This window comes from Liolophura sinensis, chromosome 1, assembly GCF_032854445.1.
Source record: "Liolophura sinensis isolate JHLJ2023 chromosome 1, CUHK_Ljap_v2, whole genome shotgun sequence".
Lineage (NCBI taxonomy): Eukaryota > Metazoa > Mollusca > Polyplacophora > Chitonida > Chitonidae > Liolophura > Liolophura sinensis.
The window spans coordinates 82,653,328-82,677,781 of record NC_088295.1 but is presented as its reverse complement, the minus strand read 5'-3'; the positions used below and the strand labels follow the sequence as shown (position 1 = coordinate 82,677,781).

The window sequence follows — 24,454 nt, the reverse complement described above, 5'->3', positions numbered from 1 at the left end:
CAGCCTTGGTGAATATCCCCACCGGAGTGGGCTTCTTGCTTGAGGGCAAACGTGTTGAAGTGCCGACGGGCTACTACAATGTCTGTACGCTGGACAAGGACAAATTCCGCCCGCATGGGATTTCTCTGGGATTGAATGAAGCCACGGGCCACTTAGTCCTTACCCTCCCTAGAAATGCCTTCATAATACTCCAAGAGCTTGCCCCCATCTTAGGGTTCTCCGACGGGATTGCGCCCATAGGGGGGACTATGGAGGGTGAAAATCTACCTAAGTTGGTCACACACAAAGAAGTCTTCGTGCATTTGGATGAACTGAGCACCTCAGAAAACGTGAGAATAACCTCAGATTTCGGTGGCGGTTCAACACTACTTCAGGCCATCGCCGTGACTGGTGAAGGGATAAACTGCGGGAAGACGGTTTCATTTCCCAACCCACAGTACAAAGCCTTTCGCGCCGACTATATAACGCACTTGACCGTGGCACTTTTAGACAAAAACGGCAAGAGTACCTCAGTGCTACCCTAGAAATACAATGACTATGGTGGACGCAGCCGGTCCCAGGTCTGCGTGCCTGTCTTTAAGCGACTTGGCAGATGTGTCGGAGTTCGAACTTCAAGGCCAGGAAGGTAAAATCTACGCCTTCCACTTTCAAAGTGGCAAGTACAGCCGCAAAAAGATTACGGGGGAGGCAAGCAGAACCTGCCACGTTTGCTTCCCTTCAAGATGTCTCATCCTCTGTAGAGCAAGAGCGCAGGTCGCCTTAGGAGGTGATTAAAGAACAAAAACTCTCATTAATTCGCTTTGAAGACCGCTTTGTTCTTGCCAGAGCTCGCGACCCCGATTGGTTTATAGATGTGAAGGTGACCCCAATGACGGTCCAGGCCGATATGACCAAGGTGAAAAAAGTTTTCAACTCCGGAACCTCTTTCGTGTCGTGGGTACCAGTCAGCAAGTGCTATCTAGCTAAGGGTGTAAGAGGTGGCTTAGCACTATCTGCGGGCAAAGGTGTAGATTCCGCACTTCTTATAGGGCGAGCAAGTATATCTTTGTCCATGCTAGAAATAAACCCTGGATCTATACTTATCTTCAACATCATACTTGGCGCGGCCTCTCAGCGCCGTTCCTCCTTGATTACCGGTGTGAGACTAAAGTGGCCTGCAGAGCACGATGGAAAGGAGCTCAGACTTATGATCAAATTACCGGCCCAGGGCGACCCAGTCATCCGGAGCTCTCTCGAGGATATACGGGTCTTTGTAGGGAGCGATGACAAACTCCGGATTTAGAATCCGGTATAAAACTTATAAGCTTTCGTGTTAGTATTCCCGATGACTATTTAGAGCTTACTGACGTTGTTGATTCGTAGGACGGACAATATGGGACGACTGTACCCAGCGATCACGGATGAAGAGCCGACGGATGACCATCCCTTGACCCCGACCGCGCCGATGGTTGAAAACCCCCCGGAGGGCGTGGCGCACGCCCATCGCCTGCAGTATATCAGCGAAATACAGAGGCAGCTTGAATCTGAGCGAGATCTCCGCCGGGCCCTGTACAAAAAGTACCGGTGCGGTGTCTTAGCCGCCGAGGCCCTTGATTCGGCCATGCTCACGGCCGGTTTGGGACTAGGGGTTGCAGGTGTGGGACTACTCACAACAATAATTGCAGCCCCTGCTGTCTTGGCTATGGAAGCTGCGGCCATAGCTTGCGGTGTCTTAAAGGCCGCCGGAAAATTCGTTAGCCGCCGACTTCACGCAAAGGCCAAGAAACATAACGATATACGGCTGTTGGCTGAGGCTAAACTTAACAGCATCCGTGCGCAGGTATCTACGGCATTATCTGATGGTGTTATTTCGGACGTAGAGTACAGGCAAGTCGTTCAGGAGCTCAAGAACTACTCTGATCTGAAGCAGGGGATGCGCGCTAAGTCTCGTAAGGCATTCAACGCCGTAGAGATCGATGAAAGCACGAAAAAAACAGCTTATAGATCGCGGCCGAAAACTAGCTCGGCAAGAGCTGAAAAACGCTCTTTCCGAATGATGTTCTGGAGAGGTGCCCAGAGGGAACTTGTTTGGAACCAGGGCAACCCCATGCTATGTCTCGAGAGCCCCGGGGGCAGGGCATTAGCCAGGATCTGACAATAGGGGGTTTGGGGGCCGCCGTAAATAAGCAGGGGGTCTGCTGCCGGAGACATTTTATCGCCACTGTATCATTGAAAAACAAGACCTTTTAATAGCTTTATATCACTGGAAATTGTATGGTTACAACCTGTTATGTTTTGGACAACCAAGTGTGAAATAGGGGGTAGAAACTGTAGAATACACAATTCAATACAGATGTAAGAAAACAATGGCAATTTGGCACAGCAGTTCAAGTGTGAATGCTGTAAATCAGGAGGTAGAAATAAATAAAAAATAAAATACACAAAAGGAAAATAATCAAAATGCATGGTAATTTGGCACAGCGGGTGGATGTCACTCAGAGTTACACTACTTCACATGCAACGGAACCAAATCAGAATACAGTATACATAGCTCTGAGACTGAGAACAGGCAGAATTATCACCGCTGAATTTGTGACCGTCACTCACTAAAAGAGTAGTGGCACTATACGTTTTGAGCACCTAAGTCACAGTAGGTAGAAATAAACTTTGTAAAATACAAAAAACAATTCAAATACATGTACTATCAGTCACATATCTATGTCGAGAAATTAACTCTGGGCACAGTAGTGCGTGTCAAACATCAGTTCTGTCATCTGAATACATATATGAATACACTTTTTAAACTTACATGTTAGAAAAATATCCACAATCTAGTATACATACATATAATATTAATACACTTTGAAACAATGTACTTGTCTGTGGGCTGGGACTCGCCGTAAAAAAATTTTACCCGTCAAAAATACCCCCTTTGGCTGGATTGGCCGTCCAGTTGGCCGGGTGTCTGGCTAGCCTGGTGCCCGGGGGTAAAAAAAATTTCTGCCCAGTGTGAGGTTCGAACCCATGGCCCAAAAAAGCAAAAGGCCTGGTTTATAGCTCAGCCTGTTACCAATTAATCACCACCGTAACGGCGGGCTCCGGATTTTTTGCGCTAGCGACCCACCGTTAATTGGCGCTGACACATCCCACTACCTTTGGGCCATCTACAACACCCCTTGGTAAGGTTTTTCTGCCTCCGAAACTGTCGAAAGTTGCAGAGATTCCATAGAAGTGCGTAGAGCCCGGCGCCATATGCAGGTAACGCATTCATATACTACATATACAGGAGACCAAATCCGGATTTGAGCTAGCAAACATCCCTTATACATGTAGTATATGAATTACACACAGCGCCTTTCCCACCTCTGTCAACCGACTGAGCTATATCCCACGACCCACAAAACATAGGCTAAATTGGAAAGACTATTTTGCATTAACAAAATATTTCCAATCCTCCTAAAAATACTGGATCTTATCAAACAAGACACGCTGAAAAAAGCTGTCACATTTATTTTTCATAAAAATCAGTGGTTTAAGCCCTATACTGGGGAGAAAATCAGCTGAATCACCCTGTTGTGCAATACAGCCGGTCTATATATATACTTTACGCCTTATGTATTAAGTGCCAACTAGGTCGCCTCATATCAATGTGTGTGTAGGCGAGACTTGTAAATAAGCGTGTATGCCTTGGCTGGGGAGGTGCCTAAGGGAGGGGGGGTATGGGGGGCTGGGAAGGGGGGCCTCTATTTGTTATGGGGAGGGCCCCAAGGGGGGGGGGGTGCCAGAACCTATAGTGTGTATACTAGAACCTCTGGACCTCGCCGGGAATAGGGGCTGGGGGCCTCTATTTACCAAGGGGAGGGTGCGCCAGAACCTATACTCCCCCTACTACTATGAATTAAACAGTCATCATTTGGTTTCCATGACCTTCCACGTGGTTTTGCTATGGTCTTGCAACGTATGTTTTCCATGGCCTTGCAACATGTGGTTTCCATGGCCTTCAAATCTATTTTGATTGTATGTACTTTTTCATATATAACTAGCAGACAACAAGCCTGCGATCTGAGAAGCTTCCATAATCGCAATGACTCAGTGACACAATGACAATGAATGATATTGAAAAACACCTACTGGGACAGTTCAGTCAATAGTGGCTTATATCGCCTCAAGGTGAACAACAAGGCCGTCGAGGTGACACCGCTTCAGGAAGTCGGACTGAGGATGCCAGGTCGACTAGGTCGGTGCCAGTTACAATGTGTCCTGTTTCGTGATGTATATGATGCGTCGGTATGTGAACGAAACAAAAGAATAAAAGTAAGGAAAATGCATATAGTTTAATGCATTGTTTAGCAAAATGTATAGTGTAATGTGCCTTTTTCACATTATCACATATATATGTGCCTTGTAAGACACATGGAGCCGCAGTGCAAAACCAACTAAGACCGGCAGCAGTAGCTTGGCCATAACATTTATTGTTATTTGACACCAAGATTTGACGTCAACTGCTATCTGCACAACAGATCTACTTTGTGCGTATCTCTGGATATACGATACAAAAAACAGTTTATGCTTCATGTAATCTCTTTAGCAAACCCGCGGTGTCCTACAACTAGGAAGTAGCATTTGCATAGGAAAGATTTAATCTGGAGAACAACTCTGTGAACTTGTTTGTCTGTTGCTATGTGAAATGTGAAAGTTGAGAAAATATGGCATACATGTGTATTCACCTGAGAAATTCTCCAAAGACTAAAAAGTGGAATGCCCACAGATACATATAATCATGAAAAGGCCTGTTTTGAGAGAAATGTCTAATTACTACCATCGCCTAGTTTTTTCCATCTGGTGCTTCCCCATATCGAGAATTAAAGAGTTGAATTATAACATATTTTCATGAAAGTAGATCTGAGACCTTGAAAGTTCTGTTAGTGTATTCTTTTTTGTCGGTATGGGAAAAGACACCTGCAGGTCAGCAGTGATGCGTAGTGGCGCCTACAGGTAAAGATGATTGTACATATCCTTGCCTCACTCACTTAAAACCCAGAGCTTGATTACAAAACTGAGATCTGAGTAAAGTAGGAATCACGAAAGTCTTACAAGGCTATGCTCAAAGTAGCCAACTCCTTACCGCCTGATCTTTTGTTAACTAGGTGCTATCGATCTTGTGTTAGGGGACCTCCGTGGCTCAGTTGGTTAGCGCGCTAGCGCAGTGTAATGACCCAGGAGTCTCTCACTAATGCGATCGCTGTGAGTTCAAGCCAAGCCCATGCTGGCTTCCTCTCCGGCCGAGAGGGTCTGTCAGCAACCTGCGGATGGTCGTGAGAGCCCGGTTTCCACCCATTATAATGCTGGTCACCCTCGCATAAGTGAAATATTCTTGAGTACGGCGTAAAACACGGATCAAATAAATAAATACATAAATCATAGATCTTAACTAGGTTAACTAGGTGTCATCGGTCCTCTGGTATCGTCAGACATGACAAATAGGGTTTTAGCGGGTATTTTCCCGTATAGGATAGGTCCCGATTGATTGGCTATTTAGTACTTCCTTGTTACACAACACCGTAATTTATATTCTCCTGCTGGTTTTGGTGTGGTCACAGTTGCTATCAAAACCTGAACATCTGATACAATGGCCATGCTGCTGCTGTCTGTCATAGTCGGTTCGCTCACTTTTACCCCAGCTCTGTTTCAAGGTTCGTACATGTATCCTGAAGGGAAAAAGATACTGCTATTTTAAGAGTTAATGCGTGTCTACATGTATGATTGATCTTACTTCTTTATTCCTGGCATATTTATGAATACTTTTACACCAGGTATACTCTGCTTGGACAAGAGATTTTACAGTTTGAAGCATGTGGTGTTCATGAATTCAATGTGTACCATATTTACAGTTTGTTCAGTTGTATATCTGAAAACTGATTCACACTAATCTCTGGGTTCACTGCTTTCTTTTTCAGCGCTAAACCCATGCCAGTCAAACGCCGTTTTATCAGGAACAGTTTTACGCAGCTTCGACAACGTGAAGAACTTCAGTGATATAGAGAATGCCTATTGCGACATTTCGCTCAGCGATGGCTGGTATCGCCTCAAGGTGGACACCAAGGACGTCGACCTGGCCCAATCTGTACCACCTCCTGGCAGCTGTAATGCATATTATCCCATCTGGATGAACGGTACGTCTGTTGTATGGAATTTTCAGTCGTACACTAATATGTACCTACGGATCCCATGAACGAAATTTAGAAGGACAAAAGAATACAACTACACGTTGTTTTCAATCAAACAGCTAATATATGGCAACCATAAACTGTTGAACGTCTGTCACTGTTAATGAAATACACTCACGGAGAAACAACAGTTAGTAGCTGCAAGGCAATAATGGCACTGACGATCAGGCAGTATCCCCTATACATAGATGCGAATATAACGTAACCCCTATAGCATATGACTGGTCACTATAGTCGGGGCCTCGTGTTTTAAACTCGAGCCCTCAACTTTAAAATCTAACAGCTAAAAGAGTCCTTTTTCCACTTTATCACTTTTACGGCTCCGTACGTACTACGTGGAAATAAAGATGATCTAATTTCTGTATGATATTTTCATATGATCTTGCAAGAATATAATAACACTATAATAACATAAATTATAATAATAGATTAATTACGCTACACGTGTAAGGGAGGACACAATGTTATAAATCAAATGAAAATATGTTTCGTTAAAACATTAACTTACGATAGTTAAGGCCAACAGGTATTAGTTAAATGTTATGAGATTTTTTTGGCTGAGTGGTAATACTATCCACATGCATATGCAAATGAATACGTACATGAACTGCTTGGTACATTCATATACCAATACAAAGAATACAAATATGGTATATACCAAAGCGTGTCTACAATGTAACTACACCATACGTGAGATACGGTGATAATAGTTGTATGCACCGTTATCTTTTTAAATGTTTCTACAACCTGTGATTACAAATCCACAACACATTACAATTTGATGGACCTTAATTTATGATACCATAAATTTTCCACACAAAAGAATACGCTAGAAACAATACTGTTTAACGTCACTGTCTATATATGTGTGTGTATGTAAATGAATACAAAAACGATATAGTCTTAGTATCTAATGTATGAAATTATCATTAAGGAACCCCAATGCACAGAATAGTCTCAAATGATCTCTTTGATTCCTTTTAAGTTGCCATTTACATACTTGAATACATTTTAGGTGAACAAAATGCTGCCTGTCTCTCTTATCTTTGCATTTCATTATTCTCTCAAGCTGATCTCATGTCACCTTACATATGCATAGCGATCGCATGTCCATACATCTAGTATTAAATTATTGAGGGAATGCAGCCTTCATATATTTGTTTTAGTAGGGTATATACCGTTTGTTGAATCCAGGACAAAATACAAACGGGGAAAATCCGAAAGGACAAAAATGCATCCGACGAAATCCCTGATTCCCATGAATCGTTTGCGACAGCTCAGTGTGTTCACCATGATTAAAGTGTGTGCGACAGCTCAGTGTGTTCACCATGACTAAAGCGTGTGCGACAGCTCAGTGTGCTTACCATGATTAAAGCGTGTACGATATCTCAGTGTGTTCACAATGATTAAAGCGCGTGCGACAGCTCAGTGTGTTCACCATTATTAATTTATTTATTAAACTATTTGATAGGTGTTTTACGCCGTACTCAAGAATATTTCACTTATACGACGGCGGTCAGCATTATGGTGGCAGGAAGCCGGGCAGGGCCGGGGAAAACCTACGACCATCCGCAGATTCTCACTTACGGCCGGAGAGAAAAACCAGGATTTGAACTCAGAACAACTGCATTGGTCAGAGGATTTTGGGTCATTACGCTGCGCTAACCAACTGAGCCATGCAGGCCCCCGCCATGATTAGAGGCGGAACATAATCTGATTAACTGAACTTTTTCAGCATGGCGTCAGCCATTTTCTTCACGGGTGTTCGTCTGAACCCTTGAGAGATAGTACATCATTCCTATCTCGTGGGCAAGAAGTTTATTTTATCTGCAAAATGGCTTAGAAAACTGTTAGATGGCATGGAGTTTGGACGACGCAGTTTCCATGAAGCAATACAACAAGGGTGCTACCCATTTATAAAACTTGTAATTTAAAAAAACTTGCTGGCGGTCCGAATTCCTGCAATATAGGCATCATGTATGATTAAAATTCGGTTGAATATATATGGGGTAATCAAACCTTTCCATGTACAAACCTCTATGACATAAACATTTTAGTTATATAAAATTTGCTATCAATAAAATCTAAAGCGCTTCTTGAGCGAAAAGCTTTGAAGTTTTGTCACAGAAACAGCCTTTTATCCGCCAACTTCTCCCTCCCCCCACTCCACATACCCACCCACCTGGTACATACCTCCGTATATACCATATCTTTTGAAGTTATTGCATCACTGGCCACGGAGTTCTGTTTTAGTCGACTGGTATCAGCGCGGATATATTGACAGTGATTCTAAAGGCACCGTGGCTGCACGTATTACCAGCGAAAGCACTGCATCTCAACGAACATTACAAGAGAGTTATTGCGCGAATCTAACTCAACAAACTTGATTTGGGATAGCTACATCAGCGATATTATATGGGTTTCACCGGTCACAATCAACTAAATTCGTGTTCCTTGTCATTATCTGCAAATAATTACTACCAGATCGAGCAGAAGATTCAATCTCTTATAGTATCGTCCTCTCTTGTTGAGCTATCGCAATAAGAGAACATGTATATATGGAAGCCGACAGAGGACATATCGCTCTTTTTAATATTGGGTGAGGCAGCGAAGTAACGAGGTAATGAAGTGAGGTAAAGAGGTATAGAAGCGAGGTAACGAGCTAACAAAGTAGCGCGGCAACACACTGGTGTAACTTATATTTTTGACTTATTTTAGCTTATATATTAGCATGGTACACGATGTGAATATTGATTTTACTGAATTCACCGATTCACCTAAAACGTACCTTGCATCTTTCCAAAATCACTGGAAACTGTTGACTGCTTCTCATTGTATGATTCTCTCCTAATTTAGTACTTCGTATACGGTACTTTCTTAGTTCTTTGGTAATTTGTGTTATACCGGTGCGTCGTTTTGGGAATGGGCCTTGCGATTCTTAACCTGGAACGTCCATGTTTCGCCCCATAGATTTAAGGTCTATTTTTATGTAGCCGTCCTGGAACATGTGATATCCTCTACACGTTAATATTCACATTACGATACAGAGAGTATACTTGTAATATGATTAAAAATAAAGAATGTGCTCCGATTAAGGCATGTAAAAACCCTCTGACCGGCCTTACTGATGGGTGACTATATACCAGTTAGGTACATGTGAGTTGCTTGGGTAGTTTGGTACGTTCGTACATGACCTTTTCCAGATTTATATTTTACCCATATTGTTGGATATTTAAAAAATAAAACGTGGACTAGGTGTTTATACACCCTAGTTCAAAATGGTAACACGCTAGTTTATCCATCAGCCTAAAAAGCCTGGGACAGGCGGGCACGGCATAACATGTTGCCACATGCATTTTTGGCACCGTGTCAAGAATTGCACATCCTGTAGTGCACAAAGTTGGACTCTTCCAAATAAAGGGTGGTAAGACAATCTAAATATTTTCAAGCTATGTTAGTCGGCTAAGGGTCATTTAGTCGACGACAGGAGCCCGTTTAACAAAAAAATGTAATCCCAAAACTTAAACGACTAACTTAGTTAGCCGACTGGTAATTTTGTCAAGCTATGGAAGCCGGATAATGCCATCATCGTACCATCGTCCCATCGCACGGCGAAGGCACGAAGCGATTTCACGATGGTACGAAGCGATGGCACGATGGTAAGAGGCGATGGCAAGAAGAATACTTAAGTGACCAGTGACATCGGGCTTTTGTCATTTTCCACTACTGATACTTGTGTAAAATTTTGTATACATATCCATATGAATCTGTTTAGCGTCAAGCGTTTGTCCTTAAGCGCGTGCTTAAGGAAACTGGGACCTACGTGACTCAGTTGGTTTACGCGCTAGCGCAGCGTAATGACCAAGGAGCCTCTCACCAATGCGGTTTCTGTCCAGCCCATGCTGGCTTCCTCTCCCGCCGTACATGGGAACGTCAGACCAACAACCTGCGGATGGTCGTAGGTTTCCCCCTGGCTTTGCCCGGTTTCCTCCCGCCATAATATTGGCCGCCATCGTATAAGTAAAATATTCTTGAGTACGGCGTAAAATGTACGCCGTACTAGGATACGGCGGAATATAGCCACGTGGCTGAAAGAAACACACCATAGTAATAAAATGTATGTACCATAATGCACCACGTCGCTTGTCTAATGTCCTATGGCACCATGATGCGCGGCGATGGCACGATGGCACAAAGCGATCACATGATTGCACGAAGCGAATGTACGTTACTGGCATCGTGTCATCTCTTCGTGCCATCGTGCCATCACTTTGCCTTCTCCGGCTTCAACATCTAGTCCGTTTCACAAGGAAAATATTTGGGTACTGGGTAAAGTTTTTCGTCTTAGACTCGTCGAAAGTTAGTCCGAAATCTTTAGTCACGTCCGAGAGTGACAAGTAGGAAACAAACACGCGTTAAAAGTGTTATGAGGGCCATTTTATAGAGTTCGTTCACTGACTGGAGAAAATAGAAACAAGTCCGCTTTAGGCTATTTGCCAATGAAGCTTTTCTAAAGCTCACAAATCAACAGAACGCATAGGCCTACGATGTTGTTGTTTCACTTTGACTGTCTGTTGTGAGGGTTATATCAATTCGTTGTTAGAAAGGAAAATTGACAAGAAAGTATCACCCTCTTGTCTTATGTCTACACAGTAATTTAATTAATTTATACTTAGGGATCAATTTAAGAACAATCATCAGAGATTCTACCAGTCAGATTGCTGCAGAGTGACAACATAGCCGACTGTGGTTTTAACCGACTAAGCTTTAGACAGTTTTACAGTTTGTTGCCTGCGTACGGTAGCTGGCAGCAATTTGATTGATACAGCCCTTGATAATAATAGTTAAATTGTCTTCAACATATAAATAAATTAAATTACTATGCCTAAATAACACTAAAAGAGGATAGCTTCTTATTCATTTTCGTTTTTAACAAGGTTTGCAAACCCAGGGCGATAACTCTAACAACAGTCGAAGGGTAATAACAAAAAAAAAAAAAACACACACACACAAAAAACTCGTATCTATGAGGCCTAAATGTTGCCATCATGCTGTATAGTTATGTAGAACAAATGAGCTCAGCTATGTTTCCACCCGATTCATCCAAGTTGCAGTTATTTTAATCCTGGGTAGGTATAGACAAAACCCTTCTCCTTGTCCTTCTTTGTATTGCACTGGTGCAATACTGAAGACAAAAAAAAAACTTGTGCAAGCTAAGACAGAAATACTGTCTAATACTGATATTATAGTGTGTCGCCGCCACTTATTGAGTGAGTGCTTGGGGTTTAACGTCGTCATATGCCGACGAAGGAATCATAGGGTGCATGTACGTGTAATGTGCCTCCTTGTTGCAGGACGGATTTCCACCGCTCTTTTATTTAGTGCTGCTTCACTGAGACTTACCGAAGGCATGTAAGCCCGAGCCATTATACTGATAGGGGTCAACCAGTCGTTGCACTATCCCCTTCATGCTGAACGCCAAGCGAGGAAGTTACAACTTCCTCTTTTAAGGTCTTAGGTGTGACTCGATCAAGGATTGACCCTGGATCTACCGGTCCCGAAGCGGACGCTCTACCAACTGTGCTAGCCGGGCCGGTCGCCACTTATTGAAAATTTCAATATACATATACACTTGCTACCATAACGTATGATTATTACACTACCGGTAGCAAGTGCTATTTGTAATCTCGCATTATTACATTCCTAGATTCCCATAATCTAATTATTTTTGTATTATTACTTTCTGGCCATCATGTATTATGTGCAGTGTTTCACTGTGGATAAGCCTGGCCCATTCTTGTTTCTTTGCAATAAATCGAGTCGCGGTGTCCACAATGTACCTGCATTCAGATGGAATGTGCTCTCAAATCTGTTTGTCATTTGTCATTTGTTGCTTCTGATCTTATTAGGTGTGAAGTGTTTTGAAAACACTTTGTTTTATTAATGATAACAGTTTTTTTCCCATAAGCCATATTCTCATTATCTTGCTTTTAGAGTATAAACGAAATTTCCAACGAAGTTCATACAAAGTTTACAAAATAAACCAATCTTTTATCTTTTATATGTTCTTGTGTTTACCTGAAAGACTTTTACGTCATACTGAATAATGTATCGCCCATATGGGGGCGGTTAGATTTATGGTTGAAGGAGTGCCCTGAGTAAAGCACTATCATTTGGCACGATGAACTTTTCCACGTATATATATGGATATATATGTCATACTGGTAGGAAACAAGTGGTCTTCAGCGAACATTAGGCTATGCTAACGTAGTTGTTGTGTCGACAACAAAAAGAGTAGACTAAACCTACAAAATCGATCTGGACTCGATTCCTCAACCGGTTTGTCCTACGTTAATAGTCGCGCACCTTACGGCTTATCCATGTTTTGCTTACTTAGAATGTATCAATTTACCTGCCAATTTATGGCAATTATCAATATGCGATATGCACAATGGTTGTAAACTGGGTTTGTAATGTTTAGATCTTGGACAAACTCGACACGCTATTTGTGGTGACCTCTCAGAAACGTAACTTTAACTTAAGTTATTGAAAGTCTTCAGTAAGAACGGACAAAGCAATCCTCAAACCGTTTTACCAGAGAACAAACAGAGTGGGGGTAGAAAAATAGCCATTCCATCTTGGTTAACAATGACCAGAGTATACAAAAAGTTAATTATTTTTAAAATCAGTCAATATTAAAACCAATCAATATCGCTTCTGGCCACCCCTTGCTTCAATGCATGCAAAAAAAATCTCCGACGCATAGAAAAACTCAGTCGTCTGATGAGATGACGTGGGATTCGTTGTCGTTCACAGCGAACGCCAGTTCTTGTCGGTTTGACTGTAAGGTGTGGCGGTTGTCTTACTCGACGACCCATGATATCCCAAAGGTGTTCTATGGGGGACCTATCTGTGAAACGTGCAGGCCACGGCAAGATGTTGACGTCGTTGACGTCCAGGAAGTTCGGCACAACTTGAGTTGTGTGCGGTCTGGCGTTGTCACGCGGGTACAGGACACCACGTGGCTGTTGTTGAAGGAATGCCAAGACAACAGGACATAGAATTTCATCCACGTAACGTTGAGCTGTTAGGTTACCGTAGATGATGACCAGTGGTGTCCGCTCCTCTCCACAAATCCCACTTTCATCGCGTTGTTCTGGAGGCAATACTTTGGTGGTTTTTAGTAAGTGTACAAGACCAACACACTGTGTGTAACGTTTTTATACACTTATTACATGTGTAGTGCCATCCATGGGTCACGTGAACTTTCTTCGTTGTCTCAAAACAAATTCGTGTGGGCGTATATGACTCTTGCCGCACATGGGAATATGCTTCGTACAGTGTTTTTCTACAATATTTTGGTATTAATTTACTGAAAAGGCAGGTTAAATTTAACTCACGGAGTCGTAAAGTTTATTTTGGCCGTCAGTTTATAAAAGCGGTAGCGGACTTGGATGCTACATCCCTCCCATCATGTGGGTCAGATTCGTCCATGGAAAGCAAACATATTCAGTAACATGCAGGAAGTATATATACGTAGTACATGAGATTCTGAAGAGTGAACAACACTGTACCAAGGATTCGAAATCAGCAACTCAGCTTTCTGACATCGACAGGTGCGGGTGTTATGCATCAATGAATAATATCATTAACATAAACAATGTCATGCACATATGATTAACAACTGCACATATAGCTATGACACTATGCAGTATATTCATACAAAATTGAAACAAGTCATCATGTGGGCTTGATCTCAAACATTTAGGAACACCAAAATGCCATTCATTTATAACAGTTAATGTCAGTGAACTAATTACATTTTGTAATCGCGAAATCTGGTTGGCACCTCTATCTGACGAGGTGGATTCCTGCGGATTTGTGGAGTTGGGATCGGGATATCTCCCGGATATTTCGCGGGACCATGGAACCTTTCACGCGAATAACGGTGTATGGAGCTGGATTAAATGGCGTGCATAGCTTATAAGTTTCTTTTTGGCAAACTAGAACATTATCACCCACTTTTATGGCACTGGGTTTCGCGGCGGCTCGGTTATCAGCATGTGTCTTCATGCGTTGTTTGGACTTACCGTCTTTGGACCGTAGAGAGGGATTTTTTTACAGGTATCACTGGTTCAGGTAGTGATGTTCGAAAATATCGGTTGAATAACAGTTCAGCGGGGGATTTTCCTGTAGACGTGTGGGGTGTCGCGCGATATTGCCCGAGAAAAGTGTAGAGTTATTGTTTCCATGGTCTTCCATGGGCGTCACACGTTCTTATGGCCTTTTCGAGAGTTTTGATGAACCGCTCTGTTTCATCGTTTGTACGAGGCCAGTAAAGCTTGATCTTGCTGTGTTGGAAACTGAGATACTGAGCGAATTGCGCAAACTCTGCACTTTGGAACGGGGGACCGTTATAGGTTCTTAGCACACGAGGGATTCCGTGAGTAGCGAATATCTTGTCCAAAGCTGGCAACGTAGCCTTACAAGAGATCGACGAAACGCGTTCAGTTTCAGCGAATCGTGAGTACTCGTCACATACAACTAGGAGATAATCACTCTGCACTTTGGAACGGAGGACCGTTATGGGTCTTTAGCACACGAGGGATTCCGTGAGTAGCGAATATCTTGTCTAAAGCTGGCAACGTAGCCTTACAAGAGGTCGATGAAACGCGTTCAGTTTCAGCGAATCGTGAGCACTCGTCACATTCAACTAGGAGATAATCACCGGACGGTAAAGGACTGACGAAATCAGCGCAAACCTATTCCCATGACCAAGTTGGTAAATTAGTCACATTCAGGGGTTCGCGAGGGGTGGAGTTTTCCGGGGTTCCCGCTTGGTAAGGAAGACAGTTGTTGATTACAGAGAAGACAAGAGAATCAATTCCCGGAAACCAAACCTTTTGTCTTAAAAGCGTCTTTGTTTCCACGATACATTGATGTCCTTGATGAGCAAGGTCTCACACTCTGCGTTGTATGAATGAAACTGTTGTCGTGGCCGACAGACAGTTCGTGGTGAAATGCAGCAAGCGACAGTAGTTGTTTTGACTTGTAGACAGTTTTCCACCTGATATGTTCTTCGGCGAATTGCTCTTCATGGATAGACAATTGGGTTGACATAAGTGGATGTCTGCTTATGAAATCAGCGGGATTACTGGTACCAGTCCGATATATGAGGTTGTAGCTGTAGCCATACAACTTCACCGTTCTATGCAGGTGAGTGGACGTGACGCTGGGCCTCGTGAATAGCGGAATCAGCGGCTTATGATCAGTGACAGCAGTAAACGTAAGTCCATACAGGTACAGGTGGTGGTGGAGAATTAACCATGTGAGGGCAATGGCTTCTCGTTCAGTATGGCTATATCGCTGTTCAACGTCAATCAGCGCTCGACTGGCGTACAAGATTATCTTACTGCAAGATTTGTAGTCTTTCTGGGTCAGTATAGCGCCTAATCCAACAGGACTAGCATTGACTATTAGTTCGGCTAGTTTGGACGAGTCGAAATACGGCATGACACTGTCTGCAGTTAATGCAACTTTGATCGCGACAAATGCTTGGTCTCCATGTTCTGTCCATAGGAAATCAACATTTTGTTTTGTCATATTGCTTTGAAAGCGTAACTAGATCAGTAATAAATCGTGAACAATACTGCACCAATCCGAGGAAGCTCTTGGTTTCAGTCACCGACTGAGGACGTTCAGAGTTGCGTATTGCATCGACTTCTTGAGATCTGTGGAGATACCGTCCTTCCAGAACACATAGCTATAAAACTTGATACGCGACTTCTGGAATTCGCACTTTTCGGGGTTCAATGTAAGGTTTCGATCGCGCAAGCGAACAAGTAGGACATGAAGACGAATGTTGTGCCCTTCAGTATCTACACCACGTAGGAAAATGTCGTCACTAACATTAATGACACCGTCCTTGCAGGGCTTGTTGAATCAGGTTCTGTAATACCTCAGAAGCGGAACACACACCGAAATTAGGTCGCTTATATCGGAATAAGCCAACATGAGTGGAGAAAGTCGTTATGTGACGGGATTCTGGTGAAGGTGGATCTGGTAATATCCAGAGTTGAGGCCTAGTTTGGAGAACACTGTGGACCCGTTAACTTCGGCCATGATGTCATCGATGGTGGGGGTTATGTGACGCTCACGTTCGATGGCTTGATTAGCAGCGCGCATGCCCAAACAAATTCTGATTTCAGACGGGTTTTTTTTGTTTTTCAACGACTCAAATTGGTGAAACCCATGGCGTTGGCTCAATAATGTCCAGTTCCAGAAGGCGATCAAGTTCAGCGGCGGTGCATTCACGGAGATGAAAGGGTAGACGTCGGTGTGGCTGAGCGACAGGCGAAACAGTTACTATTTGTTTGGCAGTTCGTGTTTTTTTGTGTCCTCTGCGTAACATTTGTTCTACAAACTGAGGAAAAATGACCAATTATATGGTAGTAGTTGCATTCTTGTCTCTTGGCCGAGCATCTGTTGCCTGATGCGTAACGTGTATAACCAAAGTTTTGACATTTTTCACTTGGCTTGGACTGAACAAATTTAAGCTGTTGGCGGTCAGGTTTATGCGACAGTGCAGGCAGTCGAGGTTTCTGGTTAGATTTTTTAAAACAAACTTTCAGTTATAAACAGTGTGTACAGTTTCTTCTCGCTTTTGTCCACTATTGTTTTCAATACCAGAGGAATGGAGTTCTGATTGTTCTACTGATCGTGCCAGGTCCTGGATAGCAGTCAGTGTTATATCTGAATCACGGAGAATTCTGCGACGCAGTCGAGTGGAAGTACAGCCTTGAATAACTTGATGTTTTATTTCCCTTGATGTATCGGCAAATTCACAATGCGCAGCTAACTGCCAGAGTCTGATAACGTAGACATCGACAAGCTCATCTTGGTTTTGCCGGGCATTTCGAAAGACGTACGTTTCGTAGGCCACGCTTTTCTTGGGGTTGAAGTACTCGTTGAGTTTTGTTACAGCTCCATCGATGTCGGCGCCAGTTTTCGTCAGTGTGTCGAGGATGCCACCGACGTCTTCACCAGCGAAATGTAACAGAAGATCTCTTTGACGTTTCTTGTCCTTAATGTCCATGACAATCATAAGGTTATGGAATCTTTTGAGGTAGTTTGACCATCTCTGAGACAAGGAACTGGAGTCGGTGTGAATGTCAAACGACGGAAATACAGGTAGCGCTTGAGACATTTTGTTGTTTCGCGGAAATTGCAGGGTCACGTGACAGGGAGACAGACGATCAGAGAGGAGTGAGAAAGTTTAGAAAACAACAGTTTTTTAGCTTACGTGACTGCAATGATGATAGACAGATTATGCTTTACACCTTCTGCAAGAAATCTGACACTTTTAGTGACTGTCGTTCATCCGCGTCGCCAAATGAAATGTTCAGATCCTGGGCAGACTGGACACAGGGCACGCTATCTCTGGTGACTACTCAAAAACGTAACTTTAATACCGACTATGCGGAGCACATTGTAAATTATAACAGCGGTAACGGACTTGGATACTACAGTGTTCCGTTGGAATGTGTTTACCACATGCCATGGGAATGGTGTACCAGGATGTCTTAAATGTGCGTACTTGGTACATGTGAGGATATTGCTTAATATGACTTAAGATGCTAGTTTTGTTGGAATAGCATACGGGAGCCTATTTGAAATTGTGCATGGCTTGAAGTTCTTTTACTTGTGTTTTTGAAGAAGTGTATATCTACCCACTATCCTTTAATTTTAACTGGTTTTTATTCCTTTGTTATCTTTCAAGTCGCGTGTGTAGGTTGTTTTCGTTTGTATGGACAATTTCGTTTGTTTTTCCTCGTCTTCTCCAATGTTTAAAAAACCAAGCGCATGCATACTATCGTATTGGATTGAACAAAATCAAACTAATCAGTAAATAAATAGTGCTTTATTACAAATAATCACAAATCAGCTTACTCTTAATGTTCCTTCATTTCAGGAAGTGTACCCACTATTTTGAACCAGAAGACATCAGCTAAAGCCTGTATGGTCACCAGTCAAGATTCCGACTGTGGAGTAAGCCTTGACATCGAGGTGATGAACTGTGGAGAGTACAACGTGTATTATTTACGACCTCCCGACACTTGTCCAGCTGCATACTGCTTGGGTTAGTAGGTCTAAAGAGAAATTTCGGCTTGCTACCAAATGTTATGTTCCCGTGGCTTTTTTTGTGAAAATTTGATTTGAGAGAAAAACTTCACCACAAGTTACTGATCATACCATATCTTTACAGACATAAGAGCGCCCTGTCCTGAAGGCACCTCATCGGAAACTGGCACCTATCCAGACTGTTCAGGTGAGAGAGAGAGAGAGAGAAAGAGAGAGAGAGAGAGAGAGAGAGAGAGAGAGAGAGAGAGAGAGAGAGAGAGAGAGGTGTTACTGTCAAAGAAAGAAACAAGGAGTATCAATGCATCTGCTGTAATTCACATGAAACAAATCTTGGCGATGCCCATAAGGATGGTAAATACCCAAATTCCCAGGGGATAACTAATCAGTAATTACATCACCACACTTATTTATTGAAATTTACAGTTAATTTTCCCCGCGTGAATGTCACACCGTCGGTGGAGCCATTGCTAGGCATCAGTGTAGAGAACGCCGCTTTTCAAGATCTGCGTTTCCAGTGTGTGTTTACTCCCCTGACCCAAGTTATTTCTACGACATCGTGTGGAGAATAAATGGAGAAGAAGTGACCAGAATAATCCAACAACCTTCAGCTAATCTTCCCGTGACCGCTCAGCTTCTGGAGACGGAATGGAAGACACGCTACAGGCTTGGCATAAACGTAAGATTTCATTGACCTTGTTTTTGATTTATTTACTTATTTGATTGGTGCTTGACGCCATACTCAAGAATATGTCACTTATACGATGGCATCATTATGGTAGAAGAAAGCGGACAGTGCCCGCGAAGAAACCAACGACCATCCGCAGGCTGGTGGAAGACCTTCACACACGTACCTATGAGCCGAAAGGAAGCTAGCATGAGAATTGACTTGAAGTCAGTGATCGTATACTGGTTTTGTCTGTGTAAGCTTTTATAGGGCCGTCCGAAAACAAAATTCACAGTCAGGTACAATTTGTACATGCACCTTGACTAGGCTTTTTAACAACAAAGCATTGCGAAATCATTTATGTCACATACAGATTTGAGCATGAGGATATTAGCTATAAGTATGTCAGAACTGACCAAACCTGAAATAGGATGTAAATCTTCATTACAAAACGATCGAAGCTGATTGCTCTACTACCATAGCTCCGATTCAGCTATCAAATTTGAAGTATATATTTATGAGTGTAATTTGGATGATAATTTTAGACCACAGCACAAATCGAGTTTGTTTAATGCACCCTCGGTTTGTATTATACAGATCGTTACCCGTTACAGGTGCGATGCTCTGTGAGGGTTAGGGCGTCAGAAGATGGTATCCCCAGTCCGGAACATCACAGTCAGGAATTCTTCGCTGGTTTGAAAGTTGGTATAATGTGAAAATGAAACTGACAGTTACCTACTTATCTATCTGATCGTTGTTTAATATTATATTTCACTTATATCACGGCGGCCGGCATTATGGAAGGTGGGAATACTTGAGCATGCATTTACCTGACTGATTGGTTGTACGGCTAATGACGTTTCTATTAAAATCTCCAGCATGGTCAGATGTTGGGCGATGGGATGTTATAACCATCTGATTAATCCTTAATCAACTTACATACAAAAGCTTCTGTTTTATGACTGGCTAAGATAGAATTGTAAAATGAAATAGTTTATAAAGGAATGATAATAGCTTAACGCCTCATCGATGGTATTGCAACCTTATCGTGGCGAAAAATAATTTATAACATAGTCGGAGGCTTATTTCGTCTGTTAAAATATTTACCGAGGACAAATTTCTGAAATAATAGAGCGTGTGTTTTGAATTTCATTTATGAGGCGTAATATGGTTATTAAATATTTCATTTTAATAGACGTTAACTCCTGCAGTTGAAGTGACAGAGGGAGAATCAGTTATAATTCAGTACCAGGCCACAGTACCCATCCCCTGCAGAAACAATATCCCCTGCACTGTATTCTTCATTGATCGCGCATATGAGAAGATAAATGGACAGTGTAAAAGGAACAAACCCGGCAAATGTGGGTTTGATGTAAAAGCTGTAGACTGGAACGCTATCGGTGAACTAAGAGTGATTGGAGATTATGATAACCGGTACGGTGACCGCCTGGCGGAGATCTCCCTAAAATCCGCCAAACCAATCCCGATGGGCCTCTCAATGTTTGGACTGACGTCTCTCCCCAAGTGGTATTAGTGAGTATACTCTATTACATTAGATATTTATCGAAATCAATAAATGATTTATCGATATCGCTAAAGGAACTAGCAATATCGATAAAGAAATTAGCGATATCGATTAAGTAATTAGAGATATCAACAAATGATTTATCGATATCGATAAATGAAACAGTAATATTGAAGAAAGAGTGCTTCCTATTGGTTTCAATGGAAATGACTGCTCCCTCTAGATTGCTGCGAAGGAGATGCTGAGAGAAAATGCCAGTATTTACTATGGCTGACGTAGCAGGGCCAACCGCAGTGAGGCAGCGGAATCATGGCCGTCTCCCCCAGATCGGTACTAGTATCATACTTGTAGAAAAACTTTGCAAATTTTATTCGTTTTACTCGGTTCCGCTAAAATTTCTGGTTAAAATGTTACGAGAGCAGTAGGCCTAATTATCAGAGGCTAAAAAGGCGGAATTATCGATCGATACTTGTATCAAAAAATATCTCACGCCGCTTTGTGAAAGTGGTTCCAGGTACGGCCAGAGTCAAGAGAACAAATTTCCATCACTCAATTTTGAAATAAACAGAGAAACAGAAAGATATCATCCACATTTACCTATGCCGTAGTGTGAAAACTTATCATTTGAATGGAATTACCTATCATGTAGATGTAAGATCTCCAGTTACCACACATGCCTCTATTGACAGTTAACGATCAAAGTCACGTCAAACACTTGAACCAAAGCATGTGGAACAGGCAAACTACCTACTGGTGTTAAATTTAGGCCCCTGAGTTACGACAATCCGATTTTTAAAAGTCAGGGATAAGAAATTACATCAGAAGTTTTCAGACAATATTGGGCCGTGTATTTGAAATTATAGCGAAATCATAAAAACGAAGACAGGTAGATGATAAATGAGAGACAGTAAACAAGAAATTTGGGATAGTCAAAGTGATAGAACAGTAGTTGAGTGACAATGAAAGAACAAAAATGGATTACCGTAATTCGTTGACCTATTCAACCAGCAGGTTTCAAGGAGCCGCTGTTTGCCAGATCGTTGAATCTGCCAGTTTAATTCGAATGATCGAAACTTAAAAAGGTGCCACATTGTTGGGATGGGCGAATGCTTTCTCGCCTCGACCAATGAAGTGTTCTTTCTTCTCGCTATGTCATTTTAATTTGGACTTTTATGTTTGCATTTGTTACTGAACCATTTTAGTAACGCCATCATAAAATCATGTGCCGGTATAGGTGTATTACAAAGATATTCAGGACGTTTACATGTAATTGTTTTAGCACAGGTAGAATTCAAAACAATCACCAAAACAGCAGGTGGTCTGGTCGGGTCTCTGCTGTGATTGACGGGTCCTACAAACAATGTTGGATCTTCAAAGGCTATACCCAGAGCTGTGCAAAGTTACGACTTGCATATCAATACAACACGGCTGTGTATATTTGAATACACTGTCACTTTTAGATTGACCGTTCCTCCCCAAAATTTCCTCACAAAGAATCGTATTGTTAGATCTTGACAGCCTCCATTGGTATGGTGTGAATAGGTAGGTGAAAATAGATAGGTAAAAAAATAGATTTTCTTGCGAGAAGAAACATGTAATGCTGAGTCTAATTTCTGTATTTTAAGGCGGAGAAGCGCTGTGGCTCGTTTTAAACAATGTCGTGTTCAACTGCTGAAAAAATATACAAAAATAACGCTGCAGTTGGACCGATAATGGTGGGTCGATCGGATTACACGCAACAGACAACTTAACATGTTATCCGTACTGTCACACTAACATGTTCGCTGTACCTACACGTGTGTTTGCTGTATAAACTCATACATGTAAACTTATATAATTAAATTAAGATGTGTAATAGGCTATTAAACTATCTACTTCGCTGTGATCGACGTCGACGTCACCTTGTAGCATCTGAGGCTTCTGTGTATATACAACACAGACCACAGGAGACAATGGCTTACTCTCCTAAAGCAGAGGATGGTTAACCCAAAGTTTACTCGGCAACCGCTAGTAGGTTAGATCGGTCTGGCGTGGAGAGAGTAACTTTCGCTATAGCTTTACAGATAATTTCGAGATTATTTCATGCCAAAGTGTGGATTGCGATTGCGGTAACACAACGCAGGATACTGAAAAATGGATATTTTGTCCATACAAAATATGGACCAGATCTTGTCTAAAACTCCCTTTGATTACGGGGGACCTCAGTGGTAGTCGTAAGAGACCTGCTAATTCAGACAAAAGAAAAGGCCGAAGGACGAGCCCTGTGAGCACCCCCCCCCCCCAAAAAAAAAGAAAAAGCCAAACAGAAAAGATGTCCGCATTTTCACCACCTGAATGCAGAAGTTGTTTAGGTACTTGCTTGTTTGACACGAACTGTAACGAGTATAGTACTGGTCAACCGCTCTACAGTACTGTTCAACCTACATGGTCACAGGCTCCCAATAATTTTTCATAACAGACAAAGTTAACGTTTAGCGCTGTAGCTCAGTCCCAACCATTCCGTGGCCAATAAGCTTTGACTCATACTTGGTCCATCCTGTGAAAAAGAAGCATAAAAATCTTGACAAAGGTTGACCGTCAAAATCTGGAGCTTTGTATGCCGGCAACTGGGAGGGGTGCCTAGCAACGACGTCACTCGCAGCATCATCACTATCTGTCTCCTTGTGTCCTCTCTCCCAGAATTTCAAACTTTCATCATTGAAGCTAATGCGTGCCCAAAGCGTAGACAATTTCCATCATTTTGAAACGAAAGCATGCGCCTGTACACAAAAAAAAAATGGCAGGATGGCAGCTGAAAAAGACTTTACACCCCTATAATACACAGAATTACATTCGTATTGTAATAAATTGTAATGAGGCACAGTATCCACATCCACCAGGGGAACGGAAGTACATCCACCAGCAGGAAGGGCATCTATGAGGAGGACGGTAAAGAGCGCATGTCATATGACGACAGGGAGTCATTAGGTGTGTGTACATATACCGTGTCTTCTTTGTGTCAGGGCGAGTCCATGACACCCCACGCAGTCACATTATACTGCACCAGACCAACCAGTCCTGTTTCCTTGCTCTTTCCTCTCAAATTAAAATCAAAAAGAAAAGCGAGGCACCAACAAGTAAAAATTTCTTAACGTCGATGGTATGGCCCGACCCGGGTTTCATTTCGGGTCTGCCGAATTCGAGGCGGACGCACTAATCATAAAGCCAACGAAGCAGTGATGGTACATATGAAAATCCTTCAAGATGTAAGCTATTTACTTTCACTTGGCTGTTTTTCCTTTACTACTTCGTTGCTTTGGAACCCTCTAACTCTCTAACTATAGCCAGTCAATGAAATCTGATATACAGGGATATAAGCTTCCGTGATGAAAACAAACTTGATATCAACGGCAAGATCAAAGGTTTTTTTTTCTGAAATGAGCCCATGAAAACTTATTTTTTAATTCCGATTACAGTTTTGAACGTGTTGCTCTTATCATGAAATGGAGTATTACATTTTGTAGGGCCTTGAATGTGGGCATATTTAAATGTAAATATATGGTCACTTAGACAAGAGATGTTCATGTTTAGTTGGGCTTACAACAGCATTCTGAAGAGAAATATCAAAAAGGCTAACAGTGCCCATCATTAGAAGACTCGTGTTAGAAAGCAATAATAAAGTTCAGGATGTACACGAAATATTAGATGCTTGATAAATCCACAATAATACATAATTAATTAATGTACAAGTGTGATCAGAGTGGTTGAGAGCTACTACGGCCCATGGCTTCCATTCAGATAATCTTGATGCTTTTTAATAACCGAAGTTCTCAATACATAAGTATAGCAATGTAAATAAGCCATCGTCCCCCTCGTGGATGTTGTAATCTATACCTATAAGAAGGTAGATTTCTCGCTGTCCTCCTCATGGATGTCACT

General features: G+C 42.2%; 1 protein-coding gene across 2 annotated transcripts; it reads left to right on the top strand.

The window, feature by feature from the left end:
- The first annotated feature begins 5,533 nt into the window (after nucleotides 1-5,533).
- On the top strand, nucleotides 5,534-20,546 carry LOC135461814 (pancreatic secretory granule membrane major glycoprotein GP2-like). Of its 2 annotated transcripts, none has more exons than XM_064739055.1 (7): nucleotides 5,534-5,672; nucleotides 5,937-6,152; nucleotides 18,178-18,345; nucleotides 18,472-18,534; nucleotides 18,771-19,023; nucleotides 19,626-19,712; nucleotides 20,207-20,546. In XM_064739055.1, exons 1-5 carry the CDS (start codon nucleotides 5,609-5,611, stop codon nucleotides 18,914-18,916), a joined length of 657 nt encoding a protein of 218 aa, XP_064595125.1. In that variant the 5' UTR covers nucleotides 5,534-5,608; the 3' UTR covers nucleotides 18,917-19,023; nucleotides 19,626-19,712; nucleotides 20,207-20,546. The 2 variants fall into 2 exon arrangements, with proteins under 2 accessions (XP_064595125.1, XP_064595126.1); XM_064739056.1 differs by having other exon boundaries at nucleotides 19,609-19,712.
- The last annotated feature ends 3,908 nt before the right edge of the window (nucleotides 20,547-24,454 follow it).

What these genes read in the sequence shown, in the direction of transcription:
- LOC135461814 (XM_064739055.1), top strand. Translation starts at nt 5,609, where the DNA reads ATGGCCATGCTGCTGCTGTCTGTCATAGTCGGTTCGCTCACTTTTACC. An exon ending in TACCCCAGCTCTGTTTCAAG is followed by an intron (nt 5,673 to 5,936) that starts GTTCGTACATGT and finishes TTTCTTTTTCAG; the next exon opens with CGCTAAACCCATGCCAGTCA. An exon ending in TTATCCCATCTGGATGAACG is followed by an intron (nt 6,153 to 18,177) that starts GTACGTCTGTTG and finishes CCTTCATTTCAG; the next exon opens with GAAGTGTACCCACTATTTTG.